At 35.3% G+C, this 24,827-nt stretch overlaps 1 protein-coding gene across 1 annotated transcript; it reads left to right on the top strand.

Annotated features, from left to right (window-relative positions):
- The first annotated feature begins 7,263 nt into the window (after nt 1–7,263).
- On the top strand, nt 7,264–24,827 carry LOC136033207 (transcription factor 21-like). Its single transcript, XM_065713919.1, has 3 exons — nt 7,264–7,315; nt 15,087–15,336; nt 24,340–24,827. Exons 1-3 carry the CDS (start codon nt 7,278–7,280, stop codon nt 24,508–24,510), a joined length of 459 nt encoding a protein of 152 aa, XP_065569991.1. The 5' UTR covers nt 7,264–7,277; the 3' UTR covers nt 24,511–24,827.

Raw genomic sequence — 24,827 nt, 5'->3', positions numbered from 1 at the left:
AATACCACAATAACAAAACAATCAAACAAACGTGCACGGAGAATGACATCATGAGCAATCAGAGATGATGAATTTTAAAAAAAGAATCCATAGAGAGAAAAAAAGATTAGTGGTGAAAAGTTTCTAGGAAAAAATTTAAAAGTACATATCTTGTTATATTAAATGATGTAGTATCATCATATATAGTATGAAATTTTCTCTATGCGCTTGTTACCATGTTCCTTGGTGAAAATCTCGACCGCTCCGTCATAAATTGAGAAGAAATACGCTGGTCTTTATGCCGAGTCTCATAATGATGAAGTTCGCCCTTTCTCTCAAGCATATCATGGACTGAAAATAAACTGGAAGCATTTGACGGTCATACTTAATTTTAAAAAGCACTGAAGAAAGATTACATAGACAAGAAATAGGAAGGATATGCGTTAACAAATAAAGAGTTTCTGTCATCGTCTTGCCAGGGTATGACGAAGGTGATGGTAGATACTTATGCAAAATCCTTAGAGCCCGATTTTGCACAATTTGTAACGGTTTAAGATGGGTTTTAAATGTTGCCAGATAAACAATAGGACAATATGATAAATGGGAATGAACTAAAGAAAAACCTAACAATCTTAATATTTCATAAGGGAGAAAATGTTGCAACCTACACATGATTCTGACTCCTTGTGCTGCTTTAATTCGTAGACGACCAAGATGACCTTTAAACGAAAGATTATAATCAATCTCCACACCGGATCGAACTTACTCTTTGGATGCTTATATTTAGGCCTTCAACACTCACCTTATCAAATTCAATAGGGTCTTTATAAATGGGGCTGTAAACCATGAATTTTGTTTTAGCTACGTTTAGTGACAATCGATTAACCTGTAACCACTGAACCAATGCTGTTAAAACTCTATTAATCTTTTGCTCTAAATCATCTATGGACTCGCCAGCAACAGTTGAACCTGTATCATCAGCAAACAAAATGTTGAGACTCCCCCCGTCAGAAGAGTTGCAAAAATCATTAATATAAATCAGGAATAGCAAGGGACCAAGTAAGGACCACTGTGGAACGCCAACCTTTTCCGACTGATGACGAGGCATAGACAAGGAATCATTAATTTGGGTTACCTGATACCGACCATGTAAATATGATTTCACAAAATTCAGGGCTGGGCCTCTAATACCACAATTGCCTAGCTTATACAGCAATATTTTATGACAAATTGTGTTAAAAGCTTAAAAGTCAAAAGCTTTTAAGTCTTGGAATAGTATCCTATTAGCAACGAATCTATTTCAAACCCCAAAAGTAAATGCTACTTGAAACAAGAGGTAAGAGCTCATATGGTATGAACTCTAGCAAAATTCTAAGAACCAATAGATTGATTTAAAAGGAAAATCAGAGGCTTTATGCCGGTTGGGATTTAAAATAAAAGCTCTGAGTCACGAGGTTCTTCTAAATATCAAAATTCATTAAGATCCAATCACCCACTCGTAAGTTATAAATACCTCATTTTTCTAATTTTTCCTCTCCCTTCAGCCCCCCAGATGATCAAATCAGGGAAAACAACTTTAGCAAGTCAATTTGTGCAGCTCCCTGACACACCTACCAGTTTCCATCGTCCTAGCACGTCCAGAAACACCAAACTCACCAAAGCTCTGAACCCCATCCCTAACTTCCCCAAAGAGGGCGTATCCAGTACGATTACGTCAATCTACCTACCAAAGCTTCATCCCGATTCCTCCACTCTAAGGGTTTTCCAAGATTTGCAATTTCCCCCTCCGACTCCCCCCAAAGTCAACAGATCTTGTCAGGATTTGAAATAAGGGCTCTGAGACATGAGTTCCTTCTAAATATCAAATTTCATTAAGATCTGGTCACCTGTTCCTAAGTTAAAGATACCTCAATTTTCTAATTTTTCCAAATTAACACCCCACAGCTCCTCCAAAGAGAACGGATCTGTTCCAATTTTGTCTATCATGTATCCAGAACTTGTGCTTATTCTTCCCATCAAGTTTCATTCCGATCTCTCCTCTCTAAGCGTTTCCCAAGATTTCTGTTTCCCCCCTCATACCCCCTATGTCCCTGGATCCAATTCGAGTCGAAAATGGAGCATCTGAGACATAAGATCCTTCTATATCAAGTTTCATTAAGATCCGATCACCTATTCGTAAGATAAAGATACCTCAATTTTCACGTTTTCCAAGAATTCCGGTTCCCCCTCACAATGTCTGGGGATCTGATTGGAATTTCAAACAAGACCTTTAAAGCACAAGATCCTTCTAAATATCAAATTTCATTAAGATCTGATCACCCGTTCGGAAGTTACAATTAACTCATTTTTTCCAATTTTTCCGAATTATTCCCCCCCCCCCCCAACTCCACCAAAGAGAGCAGATCCGGTACGGTTATGTCATTTCCGTATCTTCGACTTGTTTTTATTCTTCCCACCCAGTTTCCTGGTCTCTCCGCTTTGAGTATTTTCTAAGATTTCCGGTCACCCCCCCCCCCCCGACTTCCCCCTGCAATGACACTGGATCCGGTTGGGATTTAAAATAGGAGATCTGAGTTACGCGATCCTTCTAAATATGAAGTTTCATGAAGATCCGATCACTCCTTCATATTTTTTCTAAACTTTCAGAATTACCCCCCCCCCCCTTGCTCCCCCAAATAGAGCGGATCCGTTCCGATTATGTCAATCATGTATATAGGCATTCTGATTATTTTTCCCACCCCAAGTTTCATCTCAATCCCTCCACTCTAAGTGTTTTCCAAGATTTTAGGCCCCCCTCCCAAACTCCCCAATGTCACCAGATCTGGTCGGGATTTATAATAAGAGCTTTGAGGCACGATATCCTTCTAAATATCAAATTTCATTGAGATCCGATCACCCGCTCGTAAGTTAAAAATACCTCATTGATTCTAATTTTTCAGAAATAACCCTCCCCCCACTACCCCAAAGAGAGCAGATCCATTCCGGTTATGTCAATCACGTACCTAAGACTTGTGCTTATTTTTCCCACAAAGTTTCATCCCCATCCCTCCACTCTAAGCGTTTTCCAAGACATTAGGCTCCCCCATCCAACTCCCCTCAGTGTCACCGGATCTGGTCAGGATTTAAAGTGATAGCTCTGAGACACGATATCCTTCCAAACATCGAATTTCATTAATATCCCATTACCCGTTCGCAAGTTAAAAATACTTCATTTTTTCTATTTTCCCGAATTAACCGGCCATCCACTCCTCCTCCCAGATAGTCAAATCGGGAAAGTGACTATTTCTAATTTAACCTGGTATGGTCCTTGATACACCTGCGAAATTTCATCGTCCTAGTCTACCTGGAAGTGCCTAAAGTAGCAAAACCGGGACAGACCGACAGACAGACAGAATGACAGAATTTGCGATCGCTATATGTCACTTGGTTAATACCAAGTGCCATAAAAAAGGTTATTAATGGATTAATTCAGAGATTAACAAAGTATACGGCAGAATAAAAATTGGATCCCTCCCCCTCCCCTCAAAAAACATGATGGCCAACCATGGATTTTTACGAATCCCCCTATAATTTCCTATTTCTATAATATGCTTCTATTTTCATTGCTCTTATCTACCTTCCATACGACTCGTAAATTTTGAACCCCCTTTCACTACAATAAATAAGTTCTTGTGCCTAGCTAATGGATATATTATATTTTCAAAAAACGTAAAATGGAAGCATAAGAAAAAGCAAAACAAACTAAAGCGACTATTTCATACTAAAGATGCCGCTTTCGAGGTGGTCAGTGTGCGATCCCTTCGGATTACTTTTTTATGTGTTTTATATGTGCATATCCATGTCTTATCAAGTTTTAGAGATATTTAATCCTAATATAGAACAAGATTTTACTTGTTCATCTAAAATAAACATGTTACACAGATTAGTACAGCACAGAACAGAAAAGCGAGTAAACAAACCAGAGAAAAGAAACCAATCTAACTTGAAGGCAAGCAACAAGTTGAATACTTCATAGAAAAGGAAAGAAAACGAAAATGAAAATAAGGGGCCTCATATTAAATGGATGAAAGGTTTATTTCAGTGTGGTTCAGTCTAAATTTACAGAAGCCCATTTAATAAGAAGCTTTATTTTATAGCATAGTCATTCTACCCCACATATCCGTGATATTTTTAAATGGCTCAACTTTAAAACTGAATGTTAAAGTATAAGAACATCAAAATAAAGTTTTTTCCCCCTTTTGATTCTTCTTGTGTCTAATTATGCCTAAAATTCATGGTTTTCCAAGTTTTTTCTTCGGGTATTTTTCTGCACTGTGAGAATTTTAGCAAGTACCACATTTTCGTCAGTGTTGCCTTATTGACCATAAAATAAATAATGAAAACTAATTAGCTAAGTTTGACAACGCTTTTTGTCTGTAAAAATTTGAGCATAAGCAACATGTTGATTCCCGAAGAGAAACTAACTTCAGATGAAAGTAAACTAACCTTCTGAAGCTGTTTGATGCCATTTATTTTTAGCTTATTGCTTGCAGATTTTTCACCCATGTTCCTTTTTTTTTTAATTTGGCAGGCACTACTGCCAAAAGTATAATAACTGCATATGGAAGTGTTTTCGTTTAAAAGTCAGTTCCGTATTTTCCCTAATTTTTGAAGATATGTACGGTTGTGCATGTTTCCGCTTAACCAATTCAAAAATTAGACTCAAGTTTCACTGCTCTTGGTACTTCGAAGGCATAGTTAATACAACTTCCTCAATTAATCCAGACTGTTGGTTTTTCCTCAGTCAGGTACTATCAGGGATTAAACTGTGGAAGCTAAGGACTCCAAGAATATAAAACGAACCAGCTTTATTCAAACACTATTTTCATTTTTCCTATATCACTAATTTTGGTTTACAAAGGAAAAGAACATTAAATCACACTAAAGAAAATTGTTAAATTTCAGATTAGACTTTTCTTTTCATAGTGTTTAGCCTAACTGAATAAAGAAAAGCAAACAATGAAAAGCTTAAATATTTGTTGTTTCTAAAAAGATAGTGATAACCTTTTCTGTCCTTTTTACTTCAAAACATAACTAATACAACTTCCTCAAGTAATGCAGACTGTTGATTTTTCCTCAGTCGCAGTAATAGCAGGGATTAAACTTGCAAAGGCCAGGGATTCCCTGAATTATTAATTTTAAAAACCAAGTTTTCTCACATAAGCAAAGAGCCAAGCTCAAAGTAAAAGCCAAGAAAAATTATTGCTTTCAAGACCAAGCAAAATATAAATACAAAACTAACTTAAATAAACTGGTTCGTGACATTTTCTAATATCTATCGAATTCTAAATACTTGCGCTATACTGAAAACATAAAACTGACCCGCAAAAAACATGGGATGTACTTTTAGGAGCAGGAAATTCTAAATCTAACTTATACAAAAAAGAAAAAAAATAACGTCTCTTGATAGTCTTCCAGCTATAATAAAAATGATTACTTTAAGTATGCGATAATATTTCATTAAAAATTGAAATGAGCTTACTTTTCAGTAAAGCACTAGTTTCAAGAATTCAATTCATATTAACCGGTTTATTTAAGCTAGTTTTGTAGATATATCTTGCGTAACCTGCAAGGTAATATTTTTTTTTTACTTGTAAGTTTCATCTTCGCTCTTTGTTTCTTTAAGAAAACTTTAAGTTTCTCTAAGTTAATTTTTGCTTATTTGTTTCTACTACATAACGTAATTTATTAGTCTCTTGGATATCCAAATCTACTCCATCCGAATCTAAAAAAACCACCCATTGTCATACGTTTTCAAATTTATTATATTAGGTTAGAGTAAAAAAAACTCAATTCCTGGGGGCTAAACACTTCGTGCTTAGGGTTTTAGACCATGAGAAATCAAATGGTTCTTTTATAACTTGGATTCCTCAGTATTTTGACTTTCTTTGGGCAAAAATGAAGTTTTGTCACACAAGATTACAGAAAACGCTACTTTGTTGTGGTTTGTCTAAGCTCAAGACCTTCTATTCAAGACCATGAATAGTTTACTTCCCATTATTAAAGGGTGAATTAGTTAAATTCTATTGCGAATTCAATTTAATAATTGAATTCCCTGGAACTAACGCCTGTCTTAAAATTCCCATTCTCTGGCAACTTAAAATTCCCATTCTCTGGCAACGTCTTTTTCTAAAAAAAAAACAAGAATTATTTCAAAGGTGATGGAAGGGGGGGTTCAAATACAAGTATATATATATATATATATATATATATATATATATATATATATATATATATATATATATATATATATATATATATATATATATATATATATATATATATATATATATATATATATGTATAAACCTGTAGGTTTTGTATGCAAATGATAATCGAACACACCAAACAAGCATAAAGTAAAAAAAAATCCGTTTCTTCTTCGACGCAAAATAATCCTTGTTTTTCTCGAAAAAGAAAAGAAGCAAGAAATGTCAAACTCAAACTCACCTCAAAACTCACCTCATGTCAGATACGACCTTTAAGGCAACAACTTTATTATCTTCGACCACCTGTGCAGTCAGCTTAGTCATCAATATTGTCGGTTTTATTATTCCGGTAATGAGTAATTATCAATATCATAGTTCATTATTACTCATAGCCCATATTTAAAACCATGATCAGTAATATTTGTTTTGCTACAAGGACTATAGTACTAATATTACTGCTAGCAGTGTTTCTTGAATGTCTGGATATATATTATATGGTTCAGGAGGGGGGATGTAGCTAACTAGTGTTCTAGTGACTTTTTCCGCTTCAAATATTCATATAACCTTAAGTGAAAACTGTCACAAGAAAACTAAACCTAAGCTTGGGAAAGATGACTCCCCCTATCAGTGGCAGCCCCCCCCCCCTCAGTTTTCTCACATCTAACATTAAGTTCCTTTTATTTTATGTTTTTAAACTCCTGTGGTATACCTTGCCCGCCCTATTAAAAAGGCCTAAAACCGGAACTGCCCCCCATCCTCTCCATTGATATTCTACTCATAGTCAAATCATTTCGTTTCAAAAAAGATACGTCCATGAAATAAGGAAAAAAGAGGAATATTAGAATTAGAAAATGACCGTTGTGCAGAACCTTTTCCGTTTTCTAAACACATTCCACGTATCAGAGTTTATAGAAGCACTTTGACTGTGTAATAATCCCCACCATTGGATGGAAATTCCAAAAGTAGGAGGGGCTATTACAAATATTCTATTTCCATTCAACTATGTTGGAAAATTTGTATTAGTATTTCTGCTGTTTTCTACCAGTAAAAATGCCTAGAAGAAAGAAAGAGGAAATTGATAACTGTTGGTACGTAATTTTCACTAAAAAAAATTCAAATTTCTAGAACCAAAAGCCTGAAAAGATGTTCGCCAGAAATATGCCACTTTCCCTCGAATATTGCAAAATATTGAACTTTTTTTAAATAGAAATAAAGGTAAAATATGTTTTTGTAGATTGGGTGATCTGTTGCATCAATTTGGAGGGGAGGAGGACGGTGGCATAATTTCTTCAAAACACTGGAGAGGGGAGGGAGTTGGAGCGAATTTCCCAAGTCAAGTGAAAGTGGCATTGGAAACGAAAAATGGGCCATATAGTAACATAAAGACAAAGGTATTCTAAAGACAACTGACCTGTTTCTGTGGATGCTTGAACTATTTAGCCCTATCATAGTTATTACCAAGAATTTTGAAGAAAGTAAATTTTAGCTGGATGAAGGCCAACTGGGCTCCGGGGCTTTTCTTAATCCATTGAATTCTCAAATGAAGATATAAAATAGCTTGCGTTGTGTAAATTTTATTTATCAATTTTATGTATTTTCTTATATTTTTTTTGGTTTTATTTTTCTTCGTTTTTTTTTTTTTTTATTTACGAATATTGTCTCTGGCTTTAATGCATTATTATGGCTTCTCTTCTAAGTCTCAGCGTAGAATCTATATACATTAGCGCCAATTCAAGAAACTTAAGAGGGGAGGAGTTTAAATATTTTTTTTTAATCAAGGAATCTGGGATGTTTTTTTTTTTTTCAATCGTGCTAAACAGCTGTGTGACACAGTAAAAGAATTTATAACTTATCTGTAAACCTGATATTGAAAGTTAAACATTATAACCCATAAGTGTATTTCCTTGTTATTATTATATTTTTTTTGGAAATTTAGGAGGGGGAGGGTAAAATGAAGTTTCCAATGTGTAGGAGGGCAATTTGTCGCAATTTTTTTTTTTTTCATAGAGAATATACCCCCAAATTGGTATTTTTTGAAATCTAGAGGACAGTAAAAACAGGGGGAATATTCCACCTGCTCCCCTCCCCCGGTTGATGCTACTGTTGGTACACACAAATGAACCTGCCAAACATAATATATTATTGATTCCCTGCAAGGCTTTATAGCCTGCCCCAATAGGAGACAGATTTTATAATAGGAATGCTAAGAGACTAGGCTTGTTCCTTCATTAATTTTGTTTTCACAAAACATTTTGAAATGGTTTTTGTCCATCTTGCTTGCCCCGTAGGCGAGCAGAAACAGTGAAGTCTGAAGGCTGACAAAGGACCAAAAACGAAATATGTTGATCAGAAATAATGACATGTTGCTGTGATTTTTTTTTCACTGCATAAAAATATGTTTATCAGAAATTATATCATGTTGCTATGATTTTTTTTTCGTTGCAAAGAAATATGTTGATAAGAAATCATAACATATTGCTATGATTTTTTTTTTCGCTGCAAAGAAATATGTTGATCAGAAATAATAACATGTTGCTACGATTTTTTTTTCGGTCGAATTTTAGTGTTTTTTACTGTCCAATAGGGTGGATGCCAATTTTTCCTTCTTTTAAAACCGTTTTCTAAGGTTTACAATAAAGTTAGAACACCTGTTCATGAAACTAATCGTTCAGGGGTTATCCCTTTACTTGACTTGAATCACTGCATATTCTTTCGTGCGTACGTTTTACCTCCCTTAGCTTCTAGGCTTCGCGCCGTCTTTTACCTCTGACCGAAATAATTAACATCTTAGTAATACAAACAGTCCATGTCATATTCTTTTTAGGCCTTCTATAAGTTCAAATTCCAATCCTTTAATGACGAGTTATATTATGTGGAATATGAAGCCCTAATTATCTCCAAAGCACCATGTTTTAGTCTCTTAAAAATTTTTCATCACCTTTTTGTCTTCTCAGATGACGCATTCTTTCCTTTCTTAGCAAGTGACTTTTTTCTCTCAGTAAGTGACTCGTATATATTCCCTCGACTTTACAGGCTAAGGAACCTTTAGGAAGTTATTATAGTGCATTATTGTATGTGCTTCTCATTATAAAAAAGTCTGAACTTATCTTATCTTTAAACAGAGGTAGATCTTGGGGGGCTAGTTTAGCCACATATAGCCCCTCCAGAAGTTCAAAAATTGTATTAATTAGAGGGATAGAAGGACGAAAAATATCAATGGGAGAACCCAGTTTTGTTGGTACACCCCAATCATTGATTCTGCGCCCACCTCTGTCTTTAAATCGTCTGTTGAAATCTAAATGGGTTGTTACAAGTGGCGAGGTGTCACCCACTTTCTAAAATTGTGAAGACTGTGCGGTGTGTGCCACACGTGGCGGAAGTGTGTTCAGCAAGATGCAAAGCATATCGTGCATGGGTGTGGAGAGAGATGATGTGGCAGATGTATGCCATGTATGGTGGAACAAGTGGTGCTCAAAGATTCTCCTAGTGTGGCAGAGAGTGGCTAGCCTCTCGAACAATGTAAAATTCTACCAATTGAAAAATACAATTTTGAAATATATATTTTAAATTGTGTTATGTTATTGACTCTTGACTTTGTCCGAAATTTACAGCTCTTAGCATAAAAAAATGGAAGAACAATATTTTTTCGTGCAAGTACAAATTATGTTCTGGTTTTGCGATGCCATGGGGAGTTGTCAGCACTACTCATGTTAAGTTTTGCTCGTTTTTAGTTTGACTTGGCTATTTATCATAATTTCTGTTCGTTTTGGGTTTAATTTATCTAATGATGATAATTTGTGGTATTTTTACGCTTGGAAGATTATTTGACTTGATTTCTGCTCATTTTTGTTTAATAGAGCTCTTTACTTGTTTCGAAAAACTTGTTTTTTTGAAAACAAATTTTTAATCAATTTATGTTCGTTGTTTATTGACAAAGTCTTTTTCACAGAAAATTTCTTTATATCTTTACGGTTTTTTCTATAGTTTGGCTTGCTATTTGTATGTTCGAGCAAACTTTTCACGAATATTTAATCTTGACACAAATAGCATTAATTAATTTAATTTTATATCTACTCAAATTGACCTGAAAACAAAACATAATGTAATCCCCAAAACATTCTTCCTATGCTCTTTGACAACTAGGATAAGTTTACGCTCTTTCGATTCATTTATATTGTAAGAGCAGAAGTAGTAATAGAAGTTGCCCCGAAAGTTTTAACTTAATACCCCCAGCCGTTCTCAATATATTGCTGAGGTGTCTTATTGGCAACCATGTACACAGTGCTTTTTGATTTAGTTTTAAAGCAGTATTAATTTTTAAAGCGTATTGAGCCGATTGCATAATTGTAGTGGGCTGACATACCCAATATCCCTAGAGACATTACTGGACCGTTCTAATAGGCAGAACAGAATGACTGTCTAAAAGTTTTGACTGGATGTGTTCGGAAAATGAATGGGCTTGGGAGGAGGGCTACTTGGTCTTCAATCTCTTTTGTTTCTTAAAAATTGCACTAGAATCTTTTGATTTGGTTCAGCATTCGACTAAATACTCCTTGAAAGCTTCACCTTAATACTCTTAGCTTACTTAGTACCAATAGTTACAATAGCATTAGTAGGAGTATGCAAATAGCACCTTTGGTTTCTCAAACATCCCGTTCAACACACACTGAGAGTTCAAACTTAATGCCATGAACCTTTCCTAAACCTTTTTTATATGTCCTCTTAACAAGCCAGATGGGCATAGTGTGATTCCCTTTATTTCCATACAGTTTCAATATTTTCCAAATTTTTCGCCTTAATACCCTTAGTTTTAGTAGTAGCAGTAATAGAAGTAGCAGCAGAATTAATAGTAGTAGCGTTAGCTTTAGTGGCAGCAGTAGCAGTAGAAGTAGTAGTCATAGTAGAAGTAGTAGTAGTATGAGTAGAAGCAGTAAGAACAGGATGCAAATATTTTCTTTTAGTTCAACAACCCCCGCAACCAGCCCTGTTTATTTCAACTTCACACACCAAACTGTTTCTAAGATATTGCAATTATGCTCTTTTCACAACCTGCATACAGATGGCGTGTTGCAATTATGTTTACCTCCCCCCCCCTTAAGAAAAAAGTAGCAGTATTAAATGTCGCAGCGATAGAAGTATTATTAATAGCGTGCACATTTTGCCTTTTGGTCAGATTATTTTGCCCTTTAAGTATTCTCTAAAAGTTACAACTTAAAAACCGAATTAATTCTTGAGATGCGCTCTTTTGATAATGTACATGCAAATAAAGACTTTTGATTTAGTTCAAATTTTCCCTCAATATTGTATATGAAGAAGCCTGGTTAAAGTAGTAGTAGCTGTGTCAGTAGTAGTAGTGCTACTTGTAGTAGTAGTAGTGGTAGCATCCAAATATTTCTTCGATAACTTCTCTTATCATTTCCTGAAAGTTCCAAATCAATATACCCAGGCATTCATGAGCTACATACTTTCGAAAATCCGTATACACATAACGTGTTTTAATTTACTTTAACATTCCCCTCAACATTCTCTGAAAGGCTTAGCTGAATTTCCTTCGTATTTTTTGAAAATAATGTTCAAACATGCATACCTTTCACAATAATATATACTACGCATAAACAATGAACGAATTGCCTAGCTAACAGCACTTAACCTGACGACTCAGGGGAGGTTGACATCCCAAAAGACATAATTGCTAGACCTTTGAACAATGCTGAACAAAATAGTTCCCTTAAAATTTCGATCGGATGTTTTTTGGGGAATGATAAGCTTGTGTGGGAAGGACTGGATGTCCTCCATTCACTTTTGACTCTTAAAAAGGGTACTAGATCTTCCCACTTCCAATTAAATAAGCCCCATCCGACCCGAAAGTTATGCAACCATCTGTTCCTTAAGAAACTGATATACCCTGGGCATAACTTACAACCCTCGCGCCTAAGCTCTGCGGGGTTGTGTCCACCCTGAAGGCATTCCTATATGCTCTTTGGAATATTGTGAACAAAATGGCTGCCTCACAATTTAGATAGAATGCGTTTGGGGAAAAAAGGGTGTCAGGGAGGGGGCTAGTTGCCTCCCATTACGTTTGACTCTCAAAAGAGAACTAACTCTTTAAATTTCCAATCAAACAAGCCTCCTCTAAAGTTCACAAAACTACCCCTTCCATAAAAAGCTCATATGCCCAAGGGGCATAACTTACAATACTCACCCACAGATTCTGTGGGTTGTGTCAGCCCCAAAGACCTTGTTATGTGATCTTGGACCCTTTTTGATCAAATGGCTATCTCAAAATCTCTAGTGGATGCATTGAAGAAAAATTGAGCGTAAGGGGGGGGGGGGGAATTTCGCCTTCTGACAATTTGAATCTGAAAAAGGGTACTAGAACTTCTTATTTCTAATCCAATGAGCCCCTCACAACTTTATATGACTGCCCTTTGCATGAAAACATTATATGCCCCGGGGCATCAATTACAACCCTTGCCCTGAGGGCTTGGGGGTTGCCTTAATCAAAGACATTACTGGACCTTACAACTACGCTGAACAAAATGACTCTCTAAAATTTTTATTGATGTATTTGGGAGAATGATGGGCTTGGGGGATGGTTTCCCTCCAATACCTTTTGACTGTTAAAAAGAGCACTAGACGTTGTGATTTCCAATTGAATGATCCCCTTTCAAAGATTCTACGACAATTCTTTCTCTAAAAAGTGTCCTGGTCTAAAACCAAAAAAGAAGAGGGAGCTAGCTGCCCTACGATCACTTTGAATCTTAGAAACAGCCCTAGAACTTCTGATTACCTGTCCAATGGGCCGTTTTCGAAGTTCATTTGTCCATCCTTTCTAAATAAGCCTTATATGGCCCCATGGCATAACTTACAGCCCTTGCCCTAAGAGCTGTTGGGGGTTGTCATCCTCAAAGACATAAGTTATCTCAAAATACTGATTAAATGTGCTTGGGGGAATGATGGATGTGCTGATGGAGGACGATTGTCCTCCAATCACTTTTGATCGTTGAATTAGCCTTTTTAATTTCCACTCAAATGATCCCCTTTCGACGTTTTACACCATCTCCTTCTATACGAAGAGCCCTGGTGTAAAAAAATAAATATATAAATAAATAATACATTGTGCCCACATCGCTCTTTACTCTTATTAGCTCTATTGCGCTGCCTGTGATATAGACGTGTCTTTATTGAGAGCTGTGGCTTTTTCTATCTGTTATCGGCAAAAATTTGTCACTCAATTTGTTATGTTAGTGCTCGTTTGATTAGTCATCTTAACAAAAACACCAGTGCTATATTTTTGTAAGCGTACATTCTCCCATGCGAGTGTTCTTTTGTTGTCGTTGTTGTTTTTCACGAAGCTATCGTACATCCGACTATCGAAGTAATACTTTACGTATACTTATTGAGAATTTCTTATTTTCTTATTTTTTTTTATTGGAACAAAATTTGTTATTCAAATTATTAATCTAGTTTATCTTAGAAAATTTGCCGCCAGAACTTGCCAACTGTTATCTTAATTCAAGCAGCCCTAGTATTTTCCAACGGGGACATTTTTTCTCATGAAGCGATCCAAAATCTGGCTATCGATGCGAATTTATGCATTTTTTTTAATTCGTTGCTTTTTCTATTTTTATCGAAGCGAATTTCTTGCTTAATTTGTTATATTAGTGTTTTTGAATAGCATCTTGAAAAAATTACAAGTGCAGAGTCTATATTTTTGCCAGTGCATAAATAGAATTCTTTTATTTTTTTAAAATCAGGATCGCCAGGATTCCTCAGCTCTTACCAAAACTCAGGCAATACAGATATCCTCTCACGCGGACGTTCTTTCTCAACAAGCGACACAAAATCCGGCCACCAAAACCGAAAGCTTTGTGTTTACTTGTTCAGGGTTGTTTTCTATTCCGGTTTTTGTCGAAACGATTTTTTTAATTCGGTTTTTCATGTTAATACTTGCTTGGGTGGCAATTTAAAAAAAATGCCACTTTTACATTTTCGACAGCGCATAAATAGCCAGCTTCTATTATCTCGTAAAAAAGTCGCCACCAGAACTAGTCAACTCTTATCAAAACTCAACCAAACCAAGTATTATCCCATGTGCAAGCTTTGTTTTCATCGATTGACACAGAATCCACCTACGGAAGCGAATGCTTTATCTGAGAGCTGTTTCTTGAAATCTTTAAGTTCGATTTGTTATGATGGTACCTATTTAGTTGCAATCCAAAGAAACATGCAACAAATATATTTTTAATAAGGCGCAAAGAGTTAGTTTGACCTGAAAAAAGAAAAATGGCTGCCTGAATTTTTCCACTTTTGTCGATACTCGAAAGACCAGTATATTTTCCGATGCGGACGTTTTTTTCATCACCAAGTAACACAAAATTCAGCAATCAAAACGAAGTCATGCATGTGTTTATTGAGAGTTTTTCGTTTTTATTGTATTTAGGCTAACACAATTCTGGCAACTTTCGGTATTATAGGCCTAAAGTTAATGTTAAAACTGTATAAACTGTTTTTTGATTAAAAATACTAAATACAATACTGTAAATTGATGCAAAATTGTGACAAAATATTCCAAATTGAAAATCGCTGTCGCATTAGGGCTACCTTTTTGAAACGTTTTGATATTACGGGTGTCATAATGGAGTTGTCCACTCTTATACTTAGTGTGAATAAGCCTGCTTTTTAGTTTTATTTTTTGATAATGGTTAGTTTTGTTTCGGTTGCTGTTTTTGCTGAATGTTTATGTTTCTGTATCGTATTTGTCTTTTCTTCTTTCTTCAAATGTTCTATAGTGTGTTATAATTTTTTTTTTTACTTCTTGTGGGTCTAAAATATTTGAAATTAACAATAAAATTCCAGGGATGAAGCTCGTCCCCCTCAAAGAAACGCTGCCAATGCACGAGAACGATCCCGAATGCGTGTTTTAAGTAAAGCCTTTTGTCGGTTAAAAACAACTCTGCCATGGGTACCTTCAGATACAAAACTTTCAAAACTGGATACTCTTCGACTTGCAACAACTTATATTGCCCATTTGCGTCAAACATTGTTAGAAGACGAAGAAGGATCATGTTCTTCTCAAACTGTCAGTTCTTGCAACTCAACGCCTCTGGTAAGTTCTTCAAGGTCTTAATAGTTTTACTTTCCTGTTGTAATACTTGCAGCAAATTAAGATTTTATGAAAAATCCATCGAATCTGTTTTTCAGACAGTTTTATATAGAATTAATCTTTTAAGTTGTGCCTTATTCTGAGTTGTATTGGTAGGTGTTTCTGCTAAAACAGTGGCGTCTTCCTACTTTTAAGATTTGTTATATTAACTTGTGTTGAGTGTTATTAATTTTGTCATTTCTGCCATTTGATACTTTTTCTTCGTATGCTTACTCTTTGAAGGTTGAAGAATATGTACGCCCTATCTCATATCGTGGTGGGTACATATTCAGCACGTAAATTTTATAAAGGTAAACATTTTTAAATTAAAAAAAAACTTTAGGAGACTGTTCTAAAAATACAAAAAGAATTATTCAATGAACAAACAGAGAATAGTTGGACCTAAGCTTGCACCAAAAATTACATCAATTGAATAAGCAAAACTGAGTCTTACTGCACAGGAGGTGCAGAGCGAAGTGATTCAAGCTTGATTCAAGTGCCTCCTGCTTCATTAGATAAATGCCGTGTCTCCATTTCAGTTACAAAAGGAATTAATTTCAAAAGTTAAGAACTATTAAACCTAGTCTTTTTTTTGTATAAATTATTTCACCTAATCTTCTGTATAAGTTATTAATTGAAATGAGTGCTGATACTTTGCCACTGGGCCAAAGAAGAAAGTTTATCGGGAGGGAAAGGTCAAAAGCTGGTCCTTAATTTTGTCCTTTGTTTGGAGGTTTAAATGAAACTGTATATCACTTGATGTGTGAATGTGAGGAGTTGAGTGATTGGAGATTTGAAGTGTTTGGTAAGGGGGGGGATTATGATTTTGAGTGGTTGGCGAGAGTGTGTGCGGATGAATGGTTTATGGGTGTCAGAAGCTTGACACGGTTCCTTCGTCTCGTAATGAATCATAAAAGTAAATTTCTGTAGGATTATGTTAGGATTTGTGTAATTTCTTTGTAATACTTCTTTGTTTTATAAGTTTTACCCTGGCCTATAGGTTTTTAACGCAAATAAATTCTATTCTATTCTTTACCAGCAACAATATAAGGAGTATTCTTATTGTTTAATCATTGATTAAAATTAGTTTTTAATTAAAACTAATTACTAGGTCAGATCTCTGATTGACTGATGTTGTTGATGTTGTTCTGATAATGCTTTCATTTGACTGATATAAGCGCTACAGTAAAAACGGCAAAAAAACGCACTGTAAAAAAAAGGTCAAGTTAATTTCGGGCCTAAGAAACCCTGCATTCTGGAATACCACTTGAAAACATTTGTGCTAAGGGGGATTTTACTACCTTTTTTATGCTCAAGGCTGAGGTCTGCTACCTTAACTAGCATCGCTGTTGTTAGTCAACGAAAAAGTTTGTCCCTGGGTCCAGTTTTGGTAATCATCAGCCCTGGTAAAGAGAGGTTGAGCCAAGAAAAGTTTTTTCTGAGGTTGTATAGCAGGTAAAAATGGAAAACTATTCAAGGCTTAAAAGCATATTTAGAGACAAGATTATTGGGCTTGAAATTCTTTCAATCTGCTTTTGGATTCTGTTTAAAAAAAAATTTAGGTGTAAAATCAAGACAAGAAATATTTGACTGCCTCATCCAAATATTCCTTTATCTATGTATATATTCATTGGTATAAAATAAAGAATTAGAGAAATAGCAGAACTAGAATGTTCCTGCAAAACATTCGAATTAAGTTTCTTTATGATTTAATTTGGGATTTCAGTCTTTGATTCAAAGCAATTACATGATTGAGAATTACATGAACTAAAATGTTTTTTGCTATGGACACATCTTGACAGCATATTTTACCATTCACATACGGATATTAGAAGAAATTGAATATAAGGGCAGTTGTCCATCGATAGAGCCAGAGGCGTTAACTTTCTTAGGGAAACAAAAAGTAGAATAAATCTATTTTTATGTCATAGTCTATGGATTTTTTCTCTTTTTTGGCCTTTAATTTATGATAGTGCTTCGATTTCTTATGGATTTTGGCCTAATTGCCTGATATAGTTGTAGTATTTTATTATTAATTCCTCTTTGCGTGTTTTTCCACAATAATTTGGAGATAAGAATCGGTGCTCTAAACGATTTATTGCTGAATCTTACATATAGATGTCTCGAAATAGTTAGGCTATAGTATGCTAAAGACCCCTTCTTATTTGTGGCAATCTATTCTTGCTTAAGGTTTTCATAAATTTTTACTATAAAAAAATGTATTTCTTATGAAAAAAAAAACTATTGTTTTTGCTTAAGGATTTTTAAATTTTCCCAAGCGATCTTAAGGAAATCATACCTTCAGATTCAGTATATCAGAGAACCCTGCTGTAGAGGTTCAACATCCTATCTACGAGAATCTGAATTTTTCTTCTTCTTTTTTTTTGTTAGAAGAAATATAACGGATGTATGTATTATCTTTCTCAGAGTTGATTGTGCCAAGCCAAAGGTCGTAGAAGATCGGGAGAGGGCTCATTCACATAAACATTCAAAGTTCTATCCCCCTTTTTATGTGGCCAAAAAGAATAGAAGACAGGTAGCCCCACTCTCACGTCCCTTTTCCCCCGAAGGCACCCGATCGAAATTTTGATTTAACTATTTGATTCAGCACAGCTGAAAAGTCCAATAAATGCCTTTCGAGATGACATGACCTCTATAGTTCCTGAGGAATGGGCTCTAAATTATGCAATTTGCCTATTGTTCACATATAGTATTTGTTGTTGGGAAATATACGGACTTTTCCTTCCTGCGGGGGGGAGGGGGATTTCCACGAATTTTTCTTTATCAAAGTTTCTAGGGGGGATTTTTAAGAGTAATTTCTACACTGGGGGAGGGGGATTTCCTGGCATGATTTGAAAAACCGTCACAAATTAAGTTTAAAAGAAAGTTCGCTTCAACTGAAAATAAGGAGTAGCATTAAAACTTAAAACGAACAGAAATTATTCCATAAGTGAGGGGGGCTGCCGCTTCTTAAACCCTCGCTCTTTAAGCTAAATTATCGCTTCTTGACAAAGCTTTTAAAGAAAGACTGCTTAAACACAGGGGACGTTGAATTTTAATGAGAAGTATTTTTGAAAAACTTTAAGACTCTAATTTAAAGAGCAAGGACTGAGGAAGGGGCATTCACCTCATACAGAGAATAATTCCGGTTCGTTTTAAGTTTTAACATTGTTCCTAACCTTCAGTTTTTCTTATTTAATGTAGATAAAGCATTGATGTGGGACCTAATTGTTGGAACCAAAATGCTATCAGCGAACTTTTGAGCACGGCGCGAAAAAACGGGATACCCGGATTCGACGTTTTTGCGTAAATTTTTTTTTACTCGGATTATTTTGAGCTTTGAGAGGAAAATTAAGTTATATATGATCACTAAAAATTTCTTCTCAATTTTTCTTTGAAAGAGGGGGGGAGCAAGAGCCATTATAATCCTAGTCGAGGGGTAATTCAGAAGAAATCCCTGTTTTTCCTGTTTTAAGGATATATTGCCTTTCAAAAACAAATTTTATTTATCTCCGAACTTAAAGAGAAGAGAACATAGCCAGGGCCAGGTCTAGGGGGCTATGAGGGCAATTGCCCGGGGGTGGGAAAACAAGCTTAAATGGTAATACTTTTGGGGAAATTATAATATTTACAGTATTTATGGTGTGGCAGGGGACGGCAAAATCTATAGTTGCCCACCCCCTTGAGTGAAAACCAAACTCCGTGTCTGGACATAGCCCCAGAATATAACCACTACGCTAACTTCATATTCAATTTATCATTAGAACTTGGTGTAACTAGCAGCAAGCTTTGTTTATTCTAGCCAGATTTTTCTCGTTCTTTGCAAATCGTTCAGAGGACAAACGTTAACGATTTTTCACTCATTCAAAAGGATTAAAACAAATGTATTACGTTCCATTTTCCAAGGATGATTCTACGTCCGGATGCGAGAGTTGGCGGATTCCAGCGAATGAGATCTTCCACCTGCGTGATTGTTTTGATAGGCTAGTCTTGCTGTTAAAATAAACATGTTAAGTATGGCCTTTGATCTTGGCGTTTCCTAAATATAATCATCAAGAATCAAAAACAAATCAAATGTTTAAGTGCATACTTAGCTTCCTGTAGAGATTTCCCACAGCGTCCTTATGAGAGTCCTTAGCAATAACGGTCAACTATAGACAGTTTAAGCATGACCCAAGACTGGCTCTCACAATAAATTGCCTCTTTTATTTTCATTAAGTTGATACTTCTAGACATTTTTAATTTCGGTTTTAGACATATTTAATTTTAGATTTGTATTCTATTTTGGGCATTGATTTGGAGATTGAAGGATATTTTTCCCCAGCCTTTTATATTTTTCCCCCTTCCTTGTTTTTGAACCATAATTTTTAAGGAGGTATTTTCATTGAAATTGCCATTTTGGAATTTTATTTGAAAAAACTGAAAAAATACCTAGATTCTGAAAAAGAAAATTTGCCCCTACCCTCCCGAATTTCTATAAGTTAACGCAGCTACTCAGTTCTATTAAGGAGATTATAAGAATTACAAAGTGAACAATTAGAACTTCAATATTGCATTTGGACTCTTAAGAAGACGAAACTTTGTGTTACAAAATCAAAAATGTTTTTTAGAAGCCAATTCTTGGCTACTGTTTTAGAATAGCCTCCTGCCATGGTGGCTCCATAATTTGAGTGAGGGGACTTAAAAACAGAAGAGGAAAGGCACACAGTGTGAAAATTAAAAGAAAATACAAAATTAACGCAAATTATTATGAATTCAGAACCAAGCTATTAATAAGAAATCTTATTTGACACTTCATTGTTCTTGTTATGTATACAGTGGTGTCAATTCACGATGAATCAAGGGGAGAGCACGGAGTAATTCTTTAATAGAAGGGGGTGTGTTCTTCCTTTTTGTGGGGTGGTGGTTGTGGTAATTTGTTGTTTGTCCATTTTTTTTATGTAATATCAAAAGTGACTTTCGATGAATATACCCTAAAAGAGTATATTACAAAATCTAGGGGGAGGGGCGAAAATCTAAGAGTCCCAGACCCCATATCTTTTAATTAACGTCACTGTCAGTACATAGTTCATGTTTACTCGATTCTGCAAAACACCCTTTTAATCAGTGTAGTCACTTAATTAAATTCATTAATAGCATAATTCAAGGGATTCAAGAGAGATTTAAGGTCTGTACCTATTCCGCACAGAAAAAAAAAAAAAAAAAAAAAAAAAAAAAAAAAAAAAAAAAAAAAAAAAAATACCTGTACAAAACATTTTGGTGCTACTCCTGGGATAGTTTCTCTGACGAAAGTCTTAGATAACATATCCCCTTTTATATATCATAGCTGCACCCATATTTGCAGCCAAATAAAGAACAAGCCTCGGCATATACTATGAAACATTTTAAGAAGCTCATTTTTAAAGCAACTGTCCAGTGAAAGTCATTTTAAGTGTATACTGATTCAAAAATACACAACTATTCAAGTCTAATTGAGTAGTGCTTTGTAATTAATCAAATTTTTGGAACGTTCCGAAACGAAGCTGGAAATCCTTGAAAATGATATCAAATCGAAAAAAAAAGATCTTTCTTACTTGTCCTTTTGCCAGGGTAGCATCAAGAACTCATCAGTTTTTTCTACGTGGGGTGGTCAGTAGCAAGGGCCTTGCCATCTGACAGTGGAATTACAGCCTAGTCAATGAATCTCCCCATATTTTCATTCCACCGAAAGTTGAGACTTCCTCTTGGACGTTTCCAACCACTACTAATTGGGTTATCGCAGAGAAGTCACAGAGAATCCGATCTAGGGCTTCGGCAGGTAGCTGCAGAAGATGTACAAACCAGCAAAGTGTCTGCAGGGCAGCCTGGTGTGTAAAGTACAACTGGGAAGTCATACCTCACTGGTGGTCATTACTGGAAAAATCTTTCCATTAGATTCCTTCAATTCTCCGGTGCCAGTTATATTGAAGAGTATTGATACGTCACTAGACAGCTGCAGTCGCAGGCTAAGTCTCAGCCGCATACAGCAGGATCGACCAGACTGTGGCATCAAGGATCTTCATTTCGGTAGCTCATTTGATCATCGGCTTTTTCCAAACACCACATAGCCTACAACATCCGGGTCGTGCATATCATAACATTGTCTATAATACATCTGAATATATCAGGAGCAACTGGGCAACCTTGCACACTACTGGAATTGTCATCGCCAAAAACCCTAAACTAGTGACTCACAGGATCTTATCTTCAAAAACAAGAAAATCACAGTTTTAAATGGATAGCATACATTTTTCTTTTTTTCCGTTTTATTTGCAATGATGATCGTACTAAAGCTGTGGTTTTAAAATACTAGGGGAGGGCTCATTTGAACAGAAGCTGCAATTTTTAGCACTCGTTTTAAGCAATGAAAACTTTTCAATACAGTAAAGTACCATTTTTTATCATTTTGTGTCACAAAGCATCAGTTTCTGCCCAAAGAAGGCTGAAAGGTTGGGGATACAAAAAATAATATATCCAAACAATTTTAATGGTGTACAACCCTTAACTGGAGGTTTTTTGTTTACCATCTTGGAAATCAAAGGTAGCATAACCGTTACTGCTCCCTTTTATCTTCTTTTTTTCAGAGATTATCATAGTGAATCAAAACTACAATAAACTTTCACACTGACATGACCCATAGTTGTAACTTGAGCCTTTAAACATCTCTCTCCGACATTACCTGTGTGTTAGTTTCATTTGGAGTAATTAAGGGGGAGGAGCTACCGTGTTCCATAGTTTCTTTCTCTTGTTCATATTTTGACACAAACCTTTTTTGACGGGGAAGGGGGGGGTCTTTGATTTTAAAGTCCCTATTTTGCTATTTTCATTGAAAAAATTTAAAAAGAAACGCCAAAAATCATTTTTTTTTTGGTACGGCACTCTATGATGGTGTTATCAAGTCTACTTTGCACAAACTGGTTATTTACATAAAATTCCCTTTAGAGAAGTTCTAGAACAGCTCTCTATGTTGTTCCTTTCCAGCCTTTCCATTCCGGGAACGGACTAAATTTCGCTTTTCTGAAGGCATATGGCACTTTATGTTGGTGTTATCAAGTCAAATTTTTAAAAACTGATTAGATACAAATATTTTCTTATAATTTGGTCCTTTGACAGATCTTTGTGATGTTCTAGTGCTCCGCTAGCGTGTAAGAAAAAAAGGAACAGAACAAGAGAGGGCATCAGTGCTACCCGTTCCAAAAAGTAATTTTCTTTATTGATCCAGCTGGGGTCTGTAAATGTCCTGTACAGAGTTTTGGAAACGGCATTTTAATCGTGTACCATTCATTTCGATCTGAAGCCTTTTTTGAGGAGTTTAAGGCTCTTTTTTAAAACTCCAGTAAATTTGTTTTCAAAATAACATTTCAATATCAAGATTATCGAAATAATTGTTATAACACCTGAATAAGCTACAAATAGAGTTTTTTTTTCCCCACTAGTTAGTTTTCTACAAGGACATTTTAAACTTTTGGTTATTAATGGCTGTGGTTCGCTATTTGCAAGGTTGCAGTTATCCTGGCAACCATGATAGTTTCAAACCAATCGACAACAAATTTTTTGGCAAAATTTTGTGTGGCCTGTTCTGTTTATTTAACAGGTTCACCTTGGCCTGGGCGCTTACAGGATTAAACTTCGAGCCGTTTAGTAAAAAGAACCTCTTTATGAGTGAACCATATATATTTTGTTTTCATTTTTTTTTGCACATTTAGGTCTTCTTGGCCCGAAAAGTTAAGGAACTAGATTTCAAATCAGTAAAAAAAGGCTTTTGGACCTTTTTCAAGTACCTTTTTCGGGAAACTCGAGTCCCAATCCCCAGAAAATTATTATAAATTAGGAATATGTTATCCAGAGAGCTAATAGCTACAACTTTTAAGCCCTTTGAAAAAAAGAAAAATAACCCTTTTTCTGGTGACCCCGTTTTTGGGCGAACCAAATTTCTCCTTGGTTTATTTTTTTGAATGTGACTCCCTTAGCTCAAAGACTTATGACAATAACTTTGAAGTTGATCAGAATTTTTTTTTTCCCATTTTTGACGCCCATATCCCCAATTATGGGCCTCTTTTTTTACATAGGGGTTTCCTTGACCAAAAAAAACCCGAACGGCTCTGTAACTTTTTTTCTAATCTTGAAGACCCTTAACAAACTGAAGGATGTCAACTTTTCAGAAGAAAAAAGATATATATATATATATATATATATATATATATATATATATATATATATATATATATATATATATATATATATATATATATATATATATATATATATATATAGGGTTATCTCTTGTTATTAGAAAAAATTACACAAAAAGTTGCTCATAAATTGCAGCATATTGTAATTGCAGATTGCAGGAATTTGCCGTATAAAAATTAACAAGTACATAATTTAACGATCCATAATGAATAATATGCAAGATGCACAGCGGTGTCATTTCATGAAAACAGATGGAGGGGCAAAATGTATTTTTTAAAATCTTGGGATAATGGTGCTGTTAATACAATTTTTCAATTATAATACCAAAAAAAAGCTCTGAACCTAAGGGATATAAACTAGCAAGAAGAAATATTCCATCACCCTCTGCGCCAATTGACCCCTCTGAACATGGATAAATGTTTTGTACAAAGTTAAAAATGCAATGCAATACACACAGGTTTTGAAAAGGGCATGGCATAATTTTGGTTTCATAGTCTTTTTTTACATCTTGGAAATATTTTGGGTTGCATTGCCCAGCCCAGCATTAACAGCCCATCATTGATAATTAATTGTGCATAATAATGCATGCACGTGCGACTGTAATGCTTTCTTTAGTACCGCTCATATCCAGGGCCCGATGAAGGTGGATTTCTTAGGGACACGTACCCTCCCCCCCTCCAGAAGGTCAAATTGTTTGTCCACCCCTGTTCATATCTTTGTTCTGTTATTTATGTTTCCATTCTTATCCTTTTCTAGAGTTGGCCGTTTGCATTCAATAAAGCAGCAATTGGTAGCCCTGAACAGGAGCTGACAAACTCTCCGGATGTATCGTCCACACAGAAATGGTACTATAAGCAAGACAGTTATATTGAAACAAGAAATTATCCAGAATCCTATGATGATGAATATTTTCCGTTTGATAGCTAACTTTTTAAAACCAAATCTAAAGTGCAAAATATATTGAACTTTGATGAACTAGGCTACCACGGAGTATTTTCCGCACCATTTGCCTCTTTTAGAAGAAAAAATGGCAAACAGTGAATGACCTAAGATTTTGTCCTTTAGTAAGCACTAACAGTACTTTGGCTACTGAAATAATGGCAACCCTGTGAATGATTAACTCTCTTTACTAGAAGATGAAAAATAACTGTATAGTCATATGAAGTGTCTTATTTTCTGTGATATCTTTCTTTTGTCGATTTACTTTGATATTTTGTGTGCCCAAATATATAACCATAATATTA

This window comes from Artemia franciscana, chromosome 11 (assembly GCF_032884065.1).
Source record: "Artemia franciscana chromosome 11, ASM3288406v1, whole genome shotgun sequence".
NCBI classification, from domain to species: domain Eukaryota; kingdom Metazoa; phylum Arthropoda; class Branchiopoda; order Anostraca; family Artemiidae; genus Artemia; species Artemia franciscana.
The sequence above is the reverse complement of the archived record's forward strand: the minus strand, read 5'-3'. Positions and strand labels throughout refer to the sequence as shown.